This window comes from Drosophila obscura, unplaced genomic scaffold, assembly GCF_018151105.1.
Source record: "Drosophila obscura isolate BZ-5 IFL unplaced genomic scaffold, ASM1815110v1 contig_1, whole genome shotgun sequence".
Taxonomy (NCBI): domain Eukaryota; kingdom Metazoa; phylum Arthropoda; class Insecta; order Diptera; family Drosophilidae; genus Drosophila; species Drosophila obscura.
The window spans coordinates 4,783,423-4,801,255 of NW_024542679.1; the positions used below are offsets into that span (position 1 = coordinate 4,783,423).

At 48.1% G+C, this 17,833-nt stretch overlaps 5 protein-coding genes across 8 annotated transcripts; 2 read left to right on the forward strand and 3 right to left on the reverse strand.

The window, feature by feature from the left end:
- Positions 1–654: 654 nt before the first annotated feature.
- LOC111068568 (autophagy-related protein 2 homolog A) lies at positions 655–7,389 on the forward strand. The gene is made up of 2 exons (XM_022358115.2): positions 655–695; positions 757–7,389. Exon 2 carries the CDS (start codon positions 1,007–1,009, stop codon positions 6,893–6,895), a length of 5,889 nt encoding a protein of 1,962 aa, XP_022213807.2. The 5' UTR covers positions 655–695; positions 757–1,006; the 3' UTR covers positions 6,896–7,389.
- Positions 7,390–7,454: 65 nt separating this feature from the next.
- LOC111068574 (small VCP/p97-interacting protein) lies at positions 7,455–8,209 on the reverse strand. Its single transcript, XM_022358129.2, has 3 exons — positions 8,064–8,209; positions 7,833–8,003; positions 7,455–7,765 (listed from the first exon to the last, which is right to left on the reverse strand). Exons 1-3 carry the CDS (start codon positions 8,124–8,126, stop codon positions 7,751–7,753), a joined length of 249 nt encoding a protein of 82 aa, XP_022213821.1. The 5' UTR covers positions 8,127–8,209; the 3' UTR covers positions 7,455–7,750.
- Positions 8,210–8,327: 118 nt separating this feature from the next.
- Positions 8,328–15,778, forward strand: LOC111068571 (UTP--glucose-1-phosphate uridylyltransferase). 4 transcript variants are annotated; one of them, XM_022358125.2, is made up of 9 exons: positions 8,328–8,486; positions 13,074–13,260; positions 13,321–13,412; positions 13,722–13,730; positions 14,036–14,382; positions 14,440–14,665; positions 14,732–14,870; positions 14,939–15,348; positions 15,416–15,778. In XM_022358125.2, the coding sequence occupies exons 1-9, from the start codon at positions 8,460–8,462 to the stop codon at positions 15,521–15,523; spliced, it is 1,545 nt and encodes a 514-aa protein (XP_022213817.1). In that variant the 5' UTR covers positions 8,328–8,459; the 3' UTR covers positions 15,524–15,778. The 4 variants fall into 4 exon arrangements, with proteins under 4 accessions (XP_022213817.1, XP_022213818.1, XP_022213814.1 ...); XM_022358122.2 differs by lacking the exon at positions 8,328–8,486 and adding an exon at positions 9,574–9,842; XM_022358126.2 differs by lacking the exon at positions 13,722–13,730 and having other exon boundaries at positions 8,330–8,486.
- On the reverse strand, positions 11,654–12,873 carry LOC111068573. Its single transcript, XM_022358128.2, has 2 exons — positions 12,398–12,873; positions 11,654–12,237 (listed from the first exon to the last, which is right to left on the reverse strand). Exons 1-2 carry the CDS (start codon positions 12,836–12,838, stop codon positions 11,725–11,727), a joined length of 954 nt encoding a protein of 317 aa, XP_022213820.2. The 5' UTR covers positions 12,839–12,873; the 3' UTR covers positions 11,654–11,724.
- An 83-nt stretch (positions 15,779–15,861) lies between the features above and the next one.
- LOC111068572 (peptidoglycan-recognition protein LF) lies at positions 15,862–17,435 on the reverse strand. Its single transcript, XM_022358127.2, has 4 exons — positions 17,185–17,435; positions 16,965–17,116; positions 16,515–16,899; positions 15,862–16,447 (listed from the first exon to the last, which is right to left on the reverse strand). Exons 1-4 carry the CDS (start codon positions 17,321–17,323, stop codon positions 16,008–16,010), a joined length of 1,116 nt encoding a protein of 371 aa, XP_022213819.2. The 5' UTR covers positions 17,324–17,435; the 3' UTR covers positions 15,862–16,007.
- Positions 17,436–17,833: the final 398 nt, after the last annotated feature.

A 17,833-nucleotide genomic window follows, 5' to 3' on the forward strand; every position in this document is an offset into this window, starting at 1 on the left:
CCGCTCGCTAATTAAAAGAATTAGGGTATAAAGATGTCTATACTACCGGTTGACAAGCAACAAGTTTTCAAATGACAAAACATTTCATGGCCACTTACGTTGTATGCTTCTATATTGTGTTGCCTCTTTGTTTAAACCTTATTTTATAAAAAATATAAGAGGGAGTCCTTAAAATCAACCAATCTTGTAGAGAATTGATTCATCAATCGGATAAAAATATGTGTCCTAGCTACTATTTACTGATTACTATTAATATTTTAAACTGAAAATCAAAATCGAGAAATATGGTTTCCGATCGACCGAAACGAACGTTAGCCCATTGTCGACCAAGGGGTATTTTAATTTACGCAGGAAAACTATGAAACTTGAACAATTCTAGCGCAGTTCAGGTGAAAGATGTCGGTGGTGATTTTTGTTTTGTAAGTAAAGAGGAGAATGGAGCTACTGGGATTCTTTACAAACAGTCTTATTTTCCGCGGTTTAACAAAGGGTGCTCAACTTTTTAAATAGAGGGGTGTTAAGTGGGTTAAGCCTCGTTTGATCGCCGGATTGCCCTGGTTTTCTTATGGTATGGTATTTAAATTGTATTTCTCGAAACTGAAAAGGTATTTAATTGTATTTATTTTTTTTCCCGATGGTATATTTTATCAATAAATCCGAGGTCACACTGTGCCTCGGGTGTTGCTGTTTTGCTGGTGATTTTTTAAACGCAGTTTTTTTACATTTGCGTACAGCTAAGGCCCTCTTTTATTGCAGCCATTCTGACCCAGATGAATATTGATCCCAATTCAACAATAAGATGCAAGTGATTTGCGCTGTAACGCCAGTTATCGCTAAGAAACTTCCGCTGTGATTTCTCATTTCCGTCTTTGAGCGACGACGAACAATAACAAAGGTCTGACTGCGTGTGCGTGTGTGTTTGTTGGACTGGACTGGAAAAAAATACAACGCAGAAGGGCAATCAAACAACTGTGAATCAACAAACGATCAACAGGCCAGCGCCACCATGTCGTGGTTCAATCCCTGGGATGGGCTAAAGACAAAGATGTGCAGATACCTGCTGCAGCGATATTTGGGTCAATTCTTTGAGAATAATCTGAATTTGGAGCAGTTGAAGGTGGACCTGTACAATGGTAGGGCCGTGGTGGAAAACATTTCGCTCAAGGTGAACGCCTTCAATGATCTGTTCGAAGATCAGGGCTGGGCCTTTGAGGTGGTATCCGGACACATTGGCTGCCTGGCAGTTGCCGTTCCATGGAACGCTCTGATGACCAACGACAGCTCGCTGGAGATCTCCAATTTGACGATAACACTGCGTCCGGTGACGCGCTTTCAGAGCGGCACTACCATGCTGGAGTCCATGTGGTCGTCGGTGAGCAGCTCCATGCAAATGGCCGAGGAGTGCATGAAGCAAGTGGACGATGATGTGCCCTTCTTAAATCACAACAACGCACTCATTGGGCTGGAGAAGTTTGCGGAGACCATTGACAATGTGCTGAATCGCATCAAGGCCAAGCTGACGAATACAACGCTCAACATTGAGTACCTGCTGCCGCAGTCGGACAGGAAGCTGGTGATGTCCTTCCAGGCCAGTCACGTGGATTACATGAACAAAACGGGCTACGAGAGCCCCCATCACAATGGTGGGGATCTGAGCAGCAGCCAGACGGAGGCCGATGACGATGACGAGAGCATAATTTCTAACTTTAATACGCTGCCAATGATCGCCAAGCACAATCTGGTCATCGAAGGCCTAACCATACACACTTCCGAGGTGCTGGACATGGACAGGCACATCTATTCGGTGAGCGGACCCATCCAGTACGAGCAGCTCTGCAAGATTGTAGAGCTCAAAGGGTCGCAGAACATTCAGATCAATATCAAGCAAACGGAGAATATTGTGGGTCCCAAGGTGAATCTGGAGATAATACTGGATGACATTTACTTTATACTCACGCCGCGGCAAATCCACTTGCTCGTTGAGATCTCCAAGGGCTTCAGCAACAACGAACGGCCCAAGGATACGCTGCGTAAGACACGCTGCAAGAGCATCAAGTCCACAACGCCGCCGAACGAGTATCAGCAATGCGAGCCCACCAAAATGACGGGCATACTCTCGCAGAACGCCGACTGGGCCACAGAGCCCACAGAGTACTCCAGCTATGGTGGCCAAGAGCAGCCTGGTGGAGGCCCCACCAGGAGCGTATATTCCCGGGGAACGCATCGCAAGATGTGCGAATCGGGCTCCAGCATGGTTACCTCCTGCAGCAATGCCCAGCAGGAGATGGGCTACACGGAAAAGTCCGGTGAGATACTCAAGTTCAAGATACAGATCTCCCAGATCTTTGGCATAGCCCTGCACAATGATATACTGATCCAGAACACGGCTAGCATTGATAGCTATACGCGTGTGTTCGATAGCGCCAGTTACCAGAGCTACTCGCAGACGGCGCAGCAGTTCTTCCACCAGAACACCCACACGTCGAACCACCTGCCAATGGAGAACCTCAACTATTTGCTGGTGAAGGCGGCGCCCATTATTGTGAGCGGTAACCAGCAGCGCTACTTCCAGGAGCTCACCTCAAAGACGACACTCTCGGCCACGGCCGTGGACTTTTGCGAGGTGCTGGACAATGCGATCGATCATCTCATACAGTTCGATCGGCAGCGAAACTGCCCCGATGGCTATCACATTCGCCCGGAGATTGTGCTAAATCAGAGCTCGTCGTTTCTGTTCAAGCAGAACCACAATCGCTGCACGAACAAGATCGAGTGCATCTTCGATGAGTGCACCGCAGAGCTGGACATTTCGATCTATGATCGACTGGGCGCCCTCTTCGGCCAGTCGCCCTTTGCACAAAGCTCTGGGGAGCAGCACGAGAACTACCCAGAGGATGGCAGTCTGACGGATGTGCAAGTGAAGTGCGAGAATTTGAGGCTACATCTGCGTTTCCCAGTGGTCGATGGCCGGGCGCCCAATGATCCCCACAAGATGCCCTGGTGGAAGAAGCATGTGCGCCAGGACTTCTTGGCCGTGGAGTTTCGCAGTCTGTTGATTGCCTCGCGGACGCACATCAGCATCATGGCGGAGGAGCTGGACGCCTTCTACTGCGATGCGGAGAAACAGAGTGCCACTCCTCTGCTCAAGTGCCATCAAAAGAACAACAAGAAGATCCAGATCGATGTGCTGCAGCCCAGGGAGAACAACAACGACAACCGTACGATGGATCACAACAAGAAGCCCAAGCGGCGTTCCCCATTTAGCTCCAAGTGCACCTTTGGCTACACCACCAATGTGGAGGGACTGGATGGGTGTGTGGATAAAACGGATTCCTTTCTGCCTGGCGAAACGGAGGAGATTAATGACTTTTGCCAGAGCTGTTCGCAATCCTCAAAGCTAAAGGTCGCGGTGTATGTGCCGCAGATCAAGGTGGTGCTAGAGTCCAAGCAGATGTACGAACTGATTTACAATCGCCTCAATGGCGATCTCTTTATGTGGGAGCCCCGTTCCCCCCACTACGACTACGCGGCGGATGAGGAGGAGGAGGAGAAGCACAACGAAAGGGAGGAGGAGGATGAGGCCAGCCTGGAGGAGAGTGCGTTGGAATATGAGAAGCACAAATACGACAGGAGTGTCCTGCTGAGCACCAGTGCCATGGAGAGCAGCATTTACTTCTCCATGGCCGAGAATACGCTACCCAAATCCCATGCCAAACCCAATCCCAGTCCCCAAGTGCCCAACGATGAGGCCTTCTCGTTTGAGCTATTTGTGGCGGAGGGTTCCCTGATATTATTCTCCCACTTTGTGGATCCCGAGACGCAACTGCGAACGCCGCAATGCGGCAAGTTTCAGGTGAACATCAAAGAGCTGAAACTCTTCACCGTCAATGGACTGAACAACGATCAGAATCGCAGCTACTTTTGCATTCAATTGAGCCACGTGGAGGCGCTTCATTGTGGCAATACCCAGCAGGATTTGCAGCTCGCCTGGAGCGACCATCACGATGACAATCTGCAGCCCACAATCTACAATTTTGGCAAGCAGGAGCAGCAGCAGCAGCAGACCAACAGGAAGCGGCAGGAGGTGCTCTCTGTGGTGGCGGAGATCAAGAAGCAGCCGGAGAAGCGCATCAAACGCATGAAGATGTCTTTCGGCATCAATGGGGCCATACTGCAGCATCATCCCGCCTTCTCGGAGCACAATTGGCTGAATCAGTTGCTTGACTTTATGGACGTCACCGATTTCCCCATCGAGGCGTATGTGCCCTTTGCTCTCGTCTCCGAGATCCAGCTGCACGTGTGGAATGCGGCCATCGACTATCGGCCCAAGTTCTTTACCCATCGGGCGCTCATCGACATTGGCTACTGTACGCTGAGCAGCAACATCATCTCCTCGATGAGCGGCTGCACCCTGCGTGTGATTGGCGAGGATTGTGTGCTTAGTCTGGGCTCCAACACGTCCTGTGACGGCCCCCTGATACCCGTGCTGAATGTGGGTCTGCTGAACATCTCCTTCCGCCTGAACGAGGTTGACAAACAGCAGCCGAGGGTGGATCTGCGCTCCTCCATTCACGACATGCACCTGAAGACCTGCTACGACTCGGCGGCGGCTCTGGCCCAGCTCATTGGCTATGTGGCCAGCGACAAAGATCTCATTTCGCCCGAGGAGAGCTCCCTCGATGCCCACGAGAGCAAGATTGCGGAGCCCAAGGCCAGCAGCGAGGAGGAGCAGGTGTGTGACGATCAGACCCAGAATCATGTGAACAAACTGATGGCCGATGCCGTCATGGATGTGGAGTGTACGCCCGGACCCAGGCACAACAAACTGGCGGGCAAGGAGGAGGGCATCGAGATCTTCTACTTTCCCGACGAACCCAAAGAGAAGGCAGAGCTGCAGCAGAAAGAGAAGGAGGTCAGCTCTGCTCCCTCGAAGAAGAAGGAACCCGGCGACATGCAGAGCATATCCCTAATTGTGGAGAGTGCACCTGCAGAGATATGCAACATTGTCGACTTTGAGTCGAACGTGATGCTTCAGTCGTACTACAATCAGACGCTCGAGCAGCCGCTGCAGCAGGTGCAGCAGGAACTGGGGGATGTGCTCCCCCCACTAATGGAGGAGCGCGACTTTGACATCATTCACGACGATGAGATCTCGCGCATGGATAAGTTTGGCGTCAAGCAGATCTACGTGTCCGAGGATCCGCTGCAGATTGTGGACAATCATTTCTGTTTGCCCCACGAGAAGATGGATCTGCTGCGGCCGCCGGCAAACTTTCCCATGGCCGAGAGCAGCTACACTTTGTGCGAGATGACGTTCACGTGGCACATGTACGGCGGCAGGGATTTTCCCGATCAAACCAAACCAAATGACAGCAGCAGCAAGAAGACCCCGAACGCAGGATACGGACACATGTCGGACACGTACAAATACGGCGTATCGCAGCCACAAAGCGAGCAGAAGACAACGAAAAAGGGAGCAGGTCTGCCCAAGGAGCCAAAGGGCTCGCGCAGGAACCTGGATGTGCTGGTGGAGATACAGCTGTCGAAGATTCGCTTCTCCTACGAGGCCTATCCCCTCAGCTCCATATACTCCTCGCGGCAGGTGCTGCTCGTCTCGGAGATCGAGATACGCGACCGCCTGCGCTCCTCGGACATCAACAAGTTCCTGTATCATCCGAACATCAGCAACATATCCCGCCGGCTCGACGAGAACATGGTCATTGTGAAGGCCCTGAACGTGCGGCCCAATCCACAGAAGAGCACCGCCGAGGAGTGCTCCCTGCGCGTGTCCATTCTGCCCATCAAACTGAACATTGACCAGGATACGCTGCTCTTTCTGGAGGACTTCTTTTCGGCGCTGCTCAAGAACTCCTCCAGTGCCAGTGCCCCAGCGAATGCCAAAATGGAGGTCAACTCTGCCTCCGACATGCCCGTAATGTCGGTGAGCAAAATGTCCGATGCCCTGCAGGATTTGGAGGCGAGGGAGATTGTGGAGAGGAATCTCGATGTGCTCATCGACGAGGGCAAGGACACCACGGCCGAGCTGGAGGATGATCCCCTGGGTGGAGAGTCGGCGCCCGTCTACTTCCGGGAGGTGATCTTCAGCCCCGCACTGCCCATCTGCTTCGACTACCATGGCCGTAGGATTGAGCTCTCGCGTGGCCCCATCACGGGCCTCATTATGGGCCTGGCCCAGCTCCAAGGATCGGGCATCTGTCTGCGGGAGATCGTCAACCGTCGCGGCATCCTGGGCTGGAACAAGCTCTGCGAATTCCTCTGCAAGGAGTGGCTGAAGGACATCAAACGCAATCAGCTCCCGAACATTCTGAGCGGCATTGGGCCCACCAATGCGGTGCTGCAGCTGTTCCAAGGCGTCTACGACCTTTTCCGGCTGCCCATCGAGCAGTACAACAAGGACGGGCGCATCATTCGCGGCTTCCAGCTGGGTGCCCAGAGTTTCACCGCACGCACAGCCCTCGCGGCGCTGGAGATCACGTCGCGCATCATCCATCTGCTGCAGTTCACGGCGGAGACCACCTTCGATATGCTCTCGGCGGGTCCGTCGCTCAAGAAGCGCCACACGAAGCGCGGCAAGAAGAAGCGGCAGGGTAGGCCCAAGGATCTGCGCGAGGGCGTGGCCAATGCCTACACCATCGTCAAGGAGGGTATCAACGACTCGGCCAACACGCTGATCGAGGCGGCCATGACGGAGCACGACCAGAAGGGTTACAGCGGTGCCGTAGGCGCTGTTGTGCGGCAGATCCCTCAGCTGGTCGTCTGTCCGGCCGTACTCGCCACGCAGGCCACAACGAACATCCTGGGCGGAGCCAAGAGCTCCCTGGTGCCGGAGGCGAAGCTCGAGGCACGCGACAAGTGGAAGCACGAAATCCACTAAAGGATTTAATGGTTCAAAAACAATGTAATCTTAAGATTAATTCTACTTTTAATTTCGGGACACATATATCGCATAAAACAGAGTTATATATTTTTTATTATTTTACTAAAAACAAAAAAAAAAAACAAACATGTAAATAAAGTGGAACATGCAAATATACTGGAGGAGATCTCTCGACGGGGAATGCTTTAACGGACACGAGATCTCTTCATAAGGGACAAGAAATCTATATAGAAAAGAGGGATTTTTTACTTCTTTTTTTTATGCATCATAATAATATTAATATTAAGGTTTTATCTTTTGATTTGCATTTGTTTTGATATTTTCATTTTAATATTTTACTTAATAAATGCATAGAAAATGGAAAATACGGAATGTTGAATGGGTTTTGGAAGGGAAAATCCGGGAGTTAATTACATCTTCTACTTAGTTTTATTTTTTAGTTATTTTTCGATGTAACAAGCAATGAATTTTCTACATTTAACAACTCTTAATCGGAATATCTTATTTTCCTTATATATATGTACTAATTCCTTAGTTTTCCCCGCTTTTGTTATAATTTTGGTGATGTCTTTTATTTTTGGTTGCAATTTGGTTCACAGTTTAACGCTTTTTTAAAAACAATTTGGAGTGTGCTTCGAAGGTAGAAGACGTAGACGTGTGTGTAAATATACAATAGTTAAGGTACAAACATGGCTAACAAATATACAATATATAAAGATATACAAAAGAAATGTACCCTGGTACCCCGGATAACATCGATAACAACAACAGATGAACGGCGTCGTCGTCTACTGCTTTAGAAGCAGCCGGACAGAGGCAGCTGCGGTGGTGGGGATGTCATTCACTGTAACCTTAAGTCGTTTGCCACTGAAAGAAGGAACACATTCGGATTAGCAGGGGGGGGGGATTGGATATGTGTGGCTGAATAAATCACCTTCAGTGTGGGCTGGGCCTGGCCTTGGCGTTCCGCCTCCCGCTCGCGACGTTCCTGCTCCACCGCCTTTTGCTGCTGTCTGCGTACATTCTCGGGATTTCTGATGCCACGCGATTCGTTCTCCTGGCGACGCTTTTCCGCAGCGTCCAGCTGCTGTTGACGACGCTCCTCCTGCAAAGAATCGTTTCAATATGGTCTCTATAGCGCTTGGAGCTTATTTTGTTGTCTCACCGGCGAAGGCATCAGATTGGTTTCCTCGGCACTGTTGCCGCAGCAGGATAGGCACGCACCCATGTCTGTTTTTATATCGTTTTATTTTGTGTCCAACAAATAGGGCTTCTTCTACGCTTTGTTTTGGTGTGTCACTTCGACCAGCTGATTGGCAGGGCTGCAACATCTAAAAGTGTGTAACAGCGTGCTGTTAAGCGCAACAGCTGTTCCACCTGCTAGCAGAGGAAGAACGCGACGCAAATTACAATAAAATAATATCTTGTTTTATCTTGCCCCAACGGTCCAGACGTCAAACTTTTCGATTATACACGTTCGGGCGCGCACTTTGGTTCTTGTGTGTGTTTGAGTGCAAAATCAAGAGATAACATAGTATCGACGCTTAAATACTAAATCAAAATGTTGGATGTGCCCCATGAAGGAAAGGTGAGTGGTTTTGGGTCAGCACTTCCGCCCGCAAGCGGGCTATCTTCTCCCTCCTTCTTCTGCACTCTTCTGCGGTTGTACAGGTGAGTGCATTCCTACAATCCAGTGGATGGGATGCAACAAATTTTGCCGGTTCCATGGGCTCTATTTATAGGCACCTCTCTTCTCCGGATCTCAGGTAACGCCGCCCTTTTGACTCGGCGACTCTCTGACTGGTTTTGTTTCCCCTTTTATGAGACTCTTGCATTTGCTTAGCGTTAACCTTCAAGTGACCTCCCTTTAGCCGCGACGCCAAGTACTGGCATGTGTCGCACAGCTGTGTCCACGACAGGGTGTGTGTGCTCGAGTGTGCTGTGTGGTTTTTTGGGGGCCCAACATTGGGCAAATCGTTATGACTCGACCATAATTGTGGAAAAATATGATTGTAAATACACAATACGATTTGCTACGTCTTATTAATTGGCCCCCAAACTACAATGTAATCGTTAATATTTGTGGGGCGTGCTGATAACTCCTTCTGATATGATTGAGCAGTTCCGTTAGCGCTCTATACATTCGTGTGTGTGGGTGTGTGCTGATAAGTGCCCGCGGATATTGGCTCTCACTCCCACTCCTTCTAATGCCACTGATTACATTTCGTACTCTCATGATGCTTCTTCATATTTATTTTGCTTCCTCTTGAGCCTCATCTTCTTCGTGCTGTTCTCCACCCACTTGACCACTACGTGCCCTCCCTCTCTTATCTTTGCTGCTGTGCTCATTAATTGGTGGTCGACTTGAAGGTATAAAAGTTGAAAGGTATGGCTCTTGCACTCTCTGAGTTTGGCCAAATTGGTTTGCCTAAGATAATTACTTGGGCGCAACCCTACCTCACCTTACAATATACCTTGGCCGGCGCTTTGTTGGCTTGGTTTTTGTTTTTGTTTTGCTCAGCACTTGACACACACAGTCAAAGAGAAAAAGCAGCTTGCTATCACTTGTTGCTTTTGTCGCGTCCATCGCTGGCGCGGTCGCTGTAGCTGTTTCTGCCGCCCGTACGCGTTTTGAAAAATTCCGTATTGAAATTAAAATTCAAATGGAACCCTAGCTTTATTTTCAATTGCACACTCGACCAGCGCGCTTCGTTCTGTCGTGCTGTCTCTCTGCTGTTTTCTGTTCTCTCCGCTGTTTTTTCCGCTCAACTCGCACTAGCGACAATAAACGCGCGCGCGTTTCTCAAGTGCAAAAAATAAAATAATTAACAAAAAAATTTAATAAAAACAACCCCCCCTTTTTATTCGCGCAAGTGTTCTTTTGGAAGTGTTCACAATGACATCTGGCATCAGGCCCATTGATGTTTTGCTTCAGCGTGCCGGTGTAAGTTCTCAAATTCAAACCGAAACACCCTTCGTAAGACGATATTTGGTCCAAGTTCGCGACGTTAATGAGCCACATAATCGTTTAGTAAACTGTTTCAAGTGCTTAGCGAACGAACTTGTTTTATCTCTTAAACCACTAAAAGTTCTTTAAAGGAAAATCAGAATTTCCGCCTAAGAGCAATGTTTTAGGTGAAGTTTTTACATCTTGCCTTGGATTCTTGCAATTTTATCAAAACAGAAGACTCTCTTTGATGATAGTTGTCCATTGATTTCGAATTTTGAACTCACTTCAAAAATGTTTGTCGTTCGAATTTCCGTTGTAAGATTTAAGTGTTCCGTAAGAAGGGAGATACAAAAATGACTTGCCTGTCTCGAAAGCAGTTCGTATCTTATCTCAAAGCAGACAAAAGAGAACACAAAAGCAAAAATCGTACAATTTACTTTAATTACCGGATCCCCCCCCCCAGACGATGTGTGTGTCGTCTGTTTTAGAGGGCTTGGGTTGGTAACCTGCCGAAAAAAACTGCCGAACAGCTGAGCTTGTGTTGCCCCTCCAACTCGGAAATGATTTTTGGGGATCATCAACCACACAGATACATATACAAAAAAAAAAATTATGCCGATGATGGAATGCACAAGACTTCCACAAGTTGCACCCGGAAAGAGTCGCCGCCACAAAGGCAGATACAAAGGCTAGAAGCAGCAGCAGCAGTAGCAGAAGCAGCATCAGCATCATCCCAAACCACAAAACGTTGCCCAATTATCTTGAGCATGTGTTGACCTTGTCGAAGTTCAAACACCTGCCCTCTGACACCGTCTTATCGCACAGATTCAGCATCATCATCAGCATCAGCATCATTGTGTGTGTTATAAAAATAAACCCCATGCAATCGTCTGCCATCTTGGGCGCCATAGGCGTGGCACTTGTTTTTCCCTCCACTCCATTAATTTGCGTAATCATTTCGTTACAAAAAAAAAAAAAAACAAAACAAAAACGTTTGCAGCAATCAGTTTTTTTCTTGCACAATTCGATTGCAATTTTTTCCCCACTCCATTGATTGACTGATTGACAGACGACACTGGGTCAGGCCTGAATCGGAAGTTTGCCAAAAATAAATGCGTACTATTTTTAAGCAAAATTGTTTGGTTATCTTTGGAGTTGTGTGCTTGTCTTGGTGTTTGTATTTGTATTTCTATTTGAAGATAGATATAGGGGCAACCTTGTGGGTGGAGTTCAAGGTCGCACCACCCATACATACAGCGACTGTAAATATGCTAGTAATGAATTGCATGTTGCCTATGAAATAACTATTAATGGGTGGCCATAAATGTTGAGATCATACGTTGGGTAAGGTTATGGCTAGAACTTGGAACAACATGGCGGGGGGTTCTAACATGAACAAGAATGAACGCAATCGAAATGAAATTCATGAAATACTCGTACATATGTATGTTCGATCTTGTCGATGGAATTTGATTATCAGTAGCACGCAGACGTGATTGGGTGTATACGTGAAGTAAAAATATCACCCTGATTATGGGCTAGATTACATATAGGAGGAGCAGCCTCATAACTAGGGGAATTATAAAGGCCATGATGATGTTTGAAATTGCACGGAGTGAGATTAGCTATCAAATCCCCAGAGCTAAATGTTACACAAGGAAATTGCACCCACTAGAGGTCGTTTCATGGTCCATTTACGCCAGACTCTGGTAAACCCATTACGGAGGAGAATCCGGGGGCTTATCTCTGGGATCATCCTTCAAAACAAATGTTCGAATGTCAAACTCATTATATAAATAGCTATAAATAGTCAGCGTATTTATTGATGAACCCATTAGGGTTCAACCTGTATGGGTTTCGATTGAAAAAACTAATATTAATACTCTTTCGTTGTCGCATTCCTGGGGCACTCCTCATAGAAACGCGTCTCACAGTCGGCACTGTGCTCCTTGAAGTCCTTCAGGCTGGGCAGATACTTGAAGAATATGCCCTTGTTGAAAAAGCTGTGATTATCCTGCTCCTCTGGCAGCTCGGGCTCCCCAGCCAGACGCTTCTTTAGGGAATTCTGCATGCCCCAAATAATGGGCTTGCTCTTGCACATGAGCATCTTCAGGCAGCCGGCCTCGTGGCCCATCTCTCGGTCCTCCTTGGACTCGATCATGTCCAGTATGTGCTCGGGCAGTTCCTTGTCCATTATGCGGCCCAGCAATCGTTTGCTGTGCGCCCCAGGTCGCTGGAGAAACCAATCAATGGGTGAACCCATTGACAAAGAACGCGGCTGATGCTCGTTGGGATCGTACAGCGCTTCAGGTCCCTCGAAGGCCGCACCGAAATTTCCGACGCCTCCACCACCACCACCCCTTGTTGCTTGCATCAAAGTGCTGCCAATCTGTCGCCAAAGAAAAAAAACCAATTAAAAAGTTATCAAAAGATTTGCAGCAAAAAACCAAAGGGAATTGAATGTGTTATGTGTTTTGGGGAAATGAAACCTCAAACATTAAATGGCGGCAAATTCTGTGGATGTATCTCTCCATCTAACATAGACATACCGCCTGGGCAATCATGATGAGAGCATTGAGCGCCAGAGCTCCCAGTTTTCGGGCATCAAAGCCCACCATACGCAGCATATTCGTCAGCAGTTGGCCGCTATCGAAGTTGGCCATAAGAGGAGGCCTTCGCGTGTTGTCACCCTGCTCTTCCTGGGCATTCTCTGGCTCTGACTGCTGCTCCGATTGATCCTCCGGCTGATACTTTGGTGGCTGGAAGCCGTTCTGTAGTATGCTCAACAAACCGGAGGGCTTGCCACTGGAGGCGTTGCCCGAGAAGGCCTTGGCCACCAGATTGGCCACATCGGCGGCCGTGTTGATGCCAAACATTTGTCCGGCCATCTTCAAGCCATCACCCAAGTTATCCATGACGGTGCTGGCAGACATCGCCTCCTGTGCGCCCACATAGAGCAGTAGGCACAAAAATAGCCAGCGACTTGTCATCGCGAGGTTTCGGGAAACACTGTGTGGTCTTTAGCACAGCCATCGTCTGGATGAGGGAGCACAAGCTCTAATTGGAGGCTTACGAAAGCAGCTTCAGAAGCCACTGAATTTCCACTGTGATTTTGTCACTTGAGTGCCTTCGATGCGCTTGGCTGCCTGCCTTAAACGATTTGTCACGAAAGTTTCTCCAAGTGTAAAAAAAACTGTACTTACTCTGCTTCATTTTTTGTTGCAGGTGCGTGGCCACCAGCGTGTGCCCTCCGACTCGAAGGAGTTCCATGAGGTGACCAAGCGGGATGCCCTGCGGCTGCTGGAGAACGATGTGGACCGTCTGCTGCAGACAACGGAGCAGGTGCGTCGACCAGCCTTACAGGCGGAGATGGGTCGCTTTGCGGATCTCTTTGGACGCTTCCTGCAGGAGGGTAAGTCGTGATATGGAACCCCCCCCTTTGATTGATCTTTCTAATGCTTATGCCTTTCAGAGGGTCCCGCTTTGGACTGGAACAAGATCCAGAAGCTGCCAGAGAATGCTGTGATGAACTATTCGAACCTCAAGTCGCCAAAGAATGAGCAGGTATGCAGCAGGGATCCAAGCATCGAACCAAAACCCTCTAAACACCCACAAAAAAAATATTTAAAAAAAACTCCAAGAAATCCCGCACAGAATCTAGAAACTAGAAACCAAAAACCGGAAATGAAGATGTTAATTCCTTTTAATTTGCATATTTTTCATGTATCTTTGATTTGAAAACTGATTACTGAAATGTTTTGAATACTCATTGTTGCCACAATAATCTGCGGCAAATCCTCTGGCTATTAACTGGCCAACACACACACACAAACATATGTATAACTATATATATGTATATGTAAATATATATAGAAGAATGAGGTAAAAGCGTTTAAACTTACCCTTACAAAATCTCTCTACGCTTCGCTCTATCTCTCTGTACTTGGAGCTCTGCTCAGCTAAAAATCTAACTCTTATTGGGCTTTTGGACGCTTCTTTAGTTGTTGGTTATATTCCTTTAGTTTAGTTTTGTAACTAGAACACGCTGTAGTACTAAAACCCTAATGAAATACGGCTCTCACTGCAGCTTAACCAATTCCTTTTTGCTCTCTAACACAAACAATGCCTCTTAGCCGAGAGGGACGTGGATTTTTCTGTTCTTAATGTGCCTTTTATGACTCCGTTAGATACGCAATATGCTGGACAAATTGGTGGTCATTAAGCTGAACGGCGGTCTGGGCACCTCCATGGGCTGCCATGGGCCCAAGAGTGTCATTCCTGTGCGTTCCGATTTGACATTCTTGGACCTGACAGTGCAGCAGATCGAGCATCTGAACAAGACCTACGATGCCAATGTGCCGCTGGTGCTGATGAATTCGTTCAACACCGATGAGGATACGGAGAAGATTGTGCGCAAATACAAGGGCTTCCGCGTGCAGATACACACCTTCAATCAGAGCTGCTTTCCGCGCATCAGTCGCGAGCATTTTCTGCCCGTGGCCAAGGACTTTGATGTGGAAAAGGATATGGAGGCGTAAGCGTTATTCGTATTTCTTTTCACCCAAGCAACTACATTTTTCTCCTTCTTTAGTTGGTACCCACCTGGTCACGGTGACTTTTATGATACTTTCCGCCACTCTGGGCTGCTGAAGAAGTTCATCGAGGAGGGACGCGAATACTGTTTCCTCTCGAACATTGACAATCTGGGCGCCACCGTGGATCTGAATATACTCAATAAGCTGGTGGGCGAGGAGCGGGCCAGCACCCCCGTGGAATTTGTCATGGAAGTAACCGACAAGACACGCGCTGATGTCAAGGTGCGTACAGATAATGGAATATTGAGGAAAATCTAAATTATCGTGTCTTTGTGTTTTTCCCCTCAGGGTGGCACTCTCATTCAGTTTGAGAACAAGCTGCGGCTGCTGGAAATTGCCCAAGTGCCGCCAGAGCATGTGGATGACTTTAAGTCGGTGAAGACCTTCAAGTTCTTCAACACCAACAACATTTGGGCCAATCTTTCATGTATGGAATATCATTTGTCTTTCCGTTTTCAATGCCTAAAATGCTGCCGCATTTCTTCTCTGCTGTAGCCATCGAGCGTGTCTTGCGGGAGCGCACCTTGAGCATGGAGATCATTGTGAACAACAAGACGCTGGAGACGGGTCTGCGTGTCATTCAACTGGAGACGGCTGTGGGTTCGGCCATGAAGTGCTTTGATGGCGCCATTGGCATCAATGTACCGCGGTCGCGCTTCTTGCCCGTGAAGAAATCCTCCGATCTGCTGCTGGTCATGTCCAATCTGTATACGCTGAAGTACGGCAGCCTGGTGATGTCGCCGCAGCGCATGTTCCCCACCACGCCGCTGGTTAAGCTCGGCGAGAATCACTTTTCCAAGGTTAAGGAGTTTCTGGGTCGCTTTGCCAACATACCCGACATTATTGAGCTGGATCACTTGACGGTCAGTGGAGATGTGACCTTTGGCCGTGGCGTTTCATTGAGGGTAAGTTCGAAAGAGTTTTCTTTAGTTTATTCACGACTTATTTCTTTGATATTCTTTGTACCAACAGGGCACTGTGATTATCATTGCCAATCATGGCGATCGTATTGATATACCTGCTGGGGCCATACTCGAGAATAAAATTGTCTCTGGCAATATGCGCATCCTGGACCATTAATCCAGCCCCCCAACTGGAATCTATAACCTGGCATTGGTAGTGCAATTGGATGCTGTTCTGTCTCATTATATTATGTAGTGTAATTGTCTAAGTTTTATGTAGTAGTAGCCAGAAGCCAACCAGGAGGAGGAGGAGGAGTGTTTGCCCCCAAAAAATGTTTCAAATTTACGAATCACGAATTTCATTTGTTAGCCACAAAATGTTGTGCAAGCACAAACTGTCTGCCGCCCGTCAATCGTTCTGTATATTCTGTATATATCGTTAAGCTAAAAGGTTCAAAAATCTGCTTTCAAAAAACTAATGTTAGAATTGTAGTCAAAAGTTCAAACGAAAAGCTGTTAAAAAAAACACTCATTAAAGGCATGTTTATTTCTATAATAAGTACGTGAGAGATGTTGGATAGTGCTTAAGTCTAGTATCACTTTATAGATGGCACTGGTAATCCTTTGCCTGCTGCTGTCCCGCTGTCTTGCTTCCTGTATGTCTATGTTGTGTTGTCTTTAAGTGTATAATCCTTGCTTATGTGACCCCACTTGATGCCTTGTTCTATGAGTTCCAGTGCCAGCTTCTTGTTGCTAGCTGAGGCACCCACAAAGCCCACCACAAGCTCATTCGAGGCGGATACGTGATCCTGTTCAGTCTCGCAGCTTTGATCCCAGCCCCTGCCCTCGTAGATGTTCGTATCGCCGGCAATCACAAAGTTGTAGTTAATGTCCGTGTAGCCGCTGCTCTCGATGTGATACGTTTGGAGTAGCCGCACACGAAAAACGCACTCTGCTTGGGTGCTGCAAGCGGGCGATACGGTGGACACCAAGCGTACGCTCGCCACGGGCAGCTTCAGAGGAGGCAGTGTCCGTTGGGGCGGTTGGGCCAGCCAGTAGGCGCGTGTGACGAACTTCAGTGTGGCATTTCCAAGCAAGCGCACTTAAATAAAAATGGGACATTAGCCATTAGTTAGCCATTTTAATGACATGTCCTTAGATATGCGTACATTGTGTCACATCCGGTGTCCAGCGGGGCCAGTGCTTGATCATCTCGAAGAGCTTCTGGCCGGGACTCTCGGTGGGACTGAGCTGGCGATGTGCATAGATGTGGTAGTCCGGATGCAGCTTGTGCAGGCGCACACCCTCGGCCATCAGACGCTTGGCCGCCTCCACTTGTCGCACTGGCGGCTCCACATTCACAAAGGTACCAATGAAGGCAATGCCTATGGATACGGCACTATAGCCGCGCACATGCTGCCCCTGGCCATGCCAGCCACGTCCCACATAGATCTGCCCGTCGCCGCCCACCAGAAAGTTGTAGGCAATGTCCACCCAGCCAAGGGATTTCATGTGAAAGCCCTGAATGGTCTGCATGCGATAGATGCAAATCTCCTACGGAAAATTGGGGATTTTATCAATGCGTCAACGAAGAGGGGAATTTCTTTTTCGTCACTCACTTCTGTCTCGCATCCCTCGGTGGCCGTGTGACTGATTATTACATTCGAGATGGGTAACTTGAGGTGTTCGTATTTATCGCTGTGTGGTTCTCCATGCCACTCGCTGCGGTCGAGTATGTGCAGGTTTTTGTTAGAATTCATTGGGGAATGGGCTAAACCAAAGACAATATAGTTATTAATACATGTATTCCCTAGACTCAACAGATTGAATTCCACTCACTCAACACCCAATAGGAGTATCCGGCAGCCAGGGCCACCAGCATTAGCAGAAACACACAGAGAAGGATCAGTTCCCTGGTGAATCTTTTTACATTTGTATTCCGCTCAGTTTCGAGATTGTTTTGCTCGGGTTTCTGCATTTTGGGGTCTACTCCAGACAACTGCTCGACGGGAACTAAACCAACCAGAGTCCGGCACCCACTTGTTGTTGATCTCTCCAACAAGTTTTGCTCGTTTTGGGGTTTTATTTTTGCTTTTACTGTTGACAGATGAAAAAATCCCCGGCTCTGAGCTGCGCCGTGGCAGCGCCAAGATCGCCATGAAGAGCTTTTTGATAACTGTCTTATATATACACATATATGTATACTTGTATGTATGTATAAACATTTGTCTGTCGTTTGCCATATATACTTGTATGTATGTATAAAGATTTGTCTGTCGTTTGCCATAAAAAGCTCTCTGACAATATAGGGTGTTTATTTTTAACTAAAGGTTGAGCGAACCCCAAACGCCGCCCACTTTGAAGACGCGCCACAAAGACCTCTCGCCTCTCTAAGCAGCGCGACTAGAGACTGAAGATGTGGGAATCCCCTTTGGTATGATGGGGCGTTTACAACCTGCTTTCAAATGCTGCGTAGATGATGGGCATC

Bases quoted from the DNA above. Each gene is read 5' to 3' on its own strand.
- LOC111068571 (XM_022358122.2), top strand. From the start codon at position 9,795: ATGACATCTGGCATCAGGCCCATTGATGTTTTGCTTCAGCGTGCCGGT. The intron at 9,843-13,073 runs GTAAGTTCTCAA...TTTTTGTTGCAG, and splicing joins TTTTGCTTCAGCGTGCCGGT to GTGCGTGGCCACCAGCGTGT. The intron at 14,383-14,439 runs GTAAGCGTTATT...CTCCTTCTTTAG, and splicing joins GTGGAAAAGGATATGGAGGC to TTGGTACCCACCTGGTCACG.
- LOC111068572 (XM_022358127.2), bottom strand. From the start codon at position 17,323: ATGCAGAAACCCGAGCAAAACAATCTCGAAACTGAGCGGAATACAAAT. The intron at 17,117-17,184 runs GTGAGTGGAATT...TCTTTGGTTTAG, and splicing joins ATACTCCTATTGGGTGTTGA to CCCATTCCCCAATGAATTCT. The intron at 16,900-16,964 runs GTGAGTGACGAA...AATTTTCCGTAG, and splicing joins CCGAGGGATGCGAGACAGAA to GAGATTTGCATCTATCGCAT.
- LOC111068568 (XM_022358115.2), top strand. From the start codon at position 1,007: ATGTCGTGGTTCAATCCCTGGGATGGGCTAAAGACAAAGATGTGCAGA.
- LOC111068574 (XM_022358129.2), bottom strand. From the start codon at position 8,126: ATGGGTGCGTGCCTATCCTGCTGCGGCAACAGTGCCGAGGAAACCAAT. The intron at 8,004-8,063 runs GTGAGACAACAA...GATTCTTTGCAG, and splicing joins CCAATCTGATGCCTTCGCCG to GAGGAGCGTCGTCAACAGCA.
- LOC111068573 (XM_022358128.2), bottom strand. From the start codon at position 12,838: ATGACAAGTCGCTGGCTATTTTTGTGCCTACTGCTCTATGTGGGCGCA. The intron at 12,238-12,397 runs GTATGTCTATGT...CTTTGGCGACAG, and splicing joins TCATCATGATTGCCCAGGCG to ATTGGCAGCACTTTGATGCA.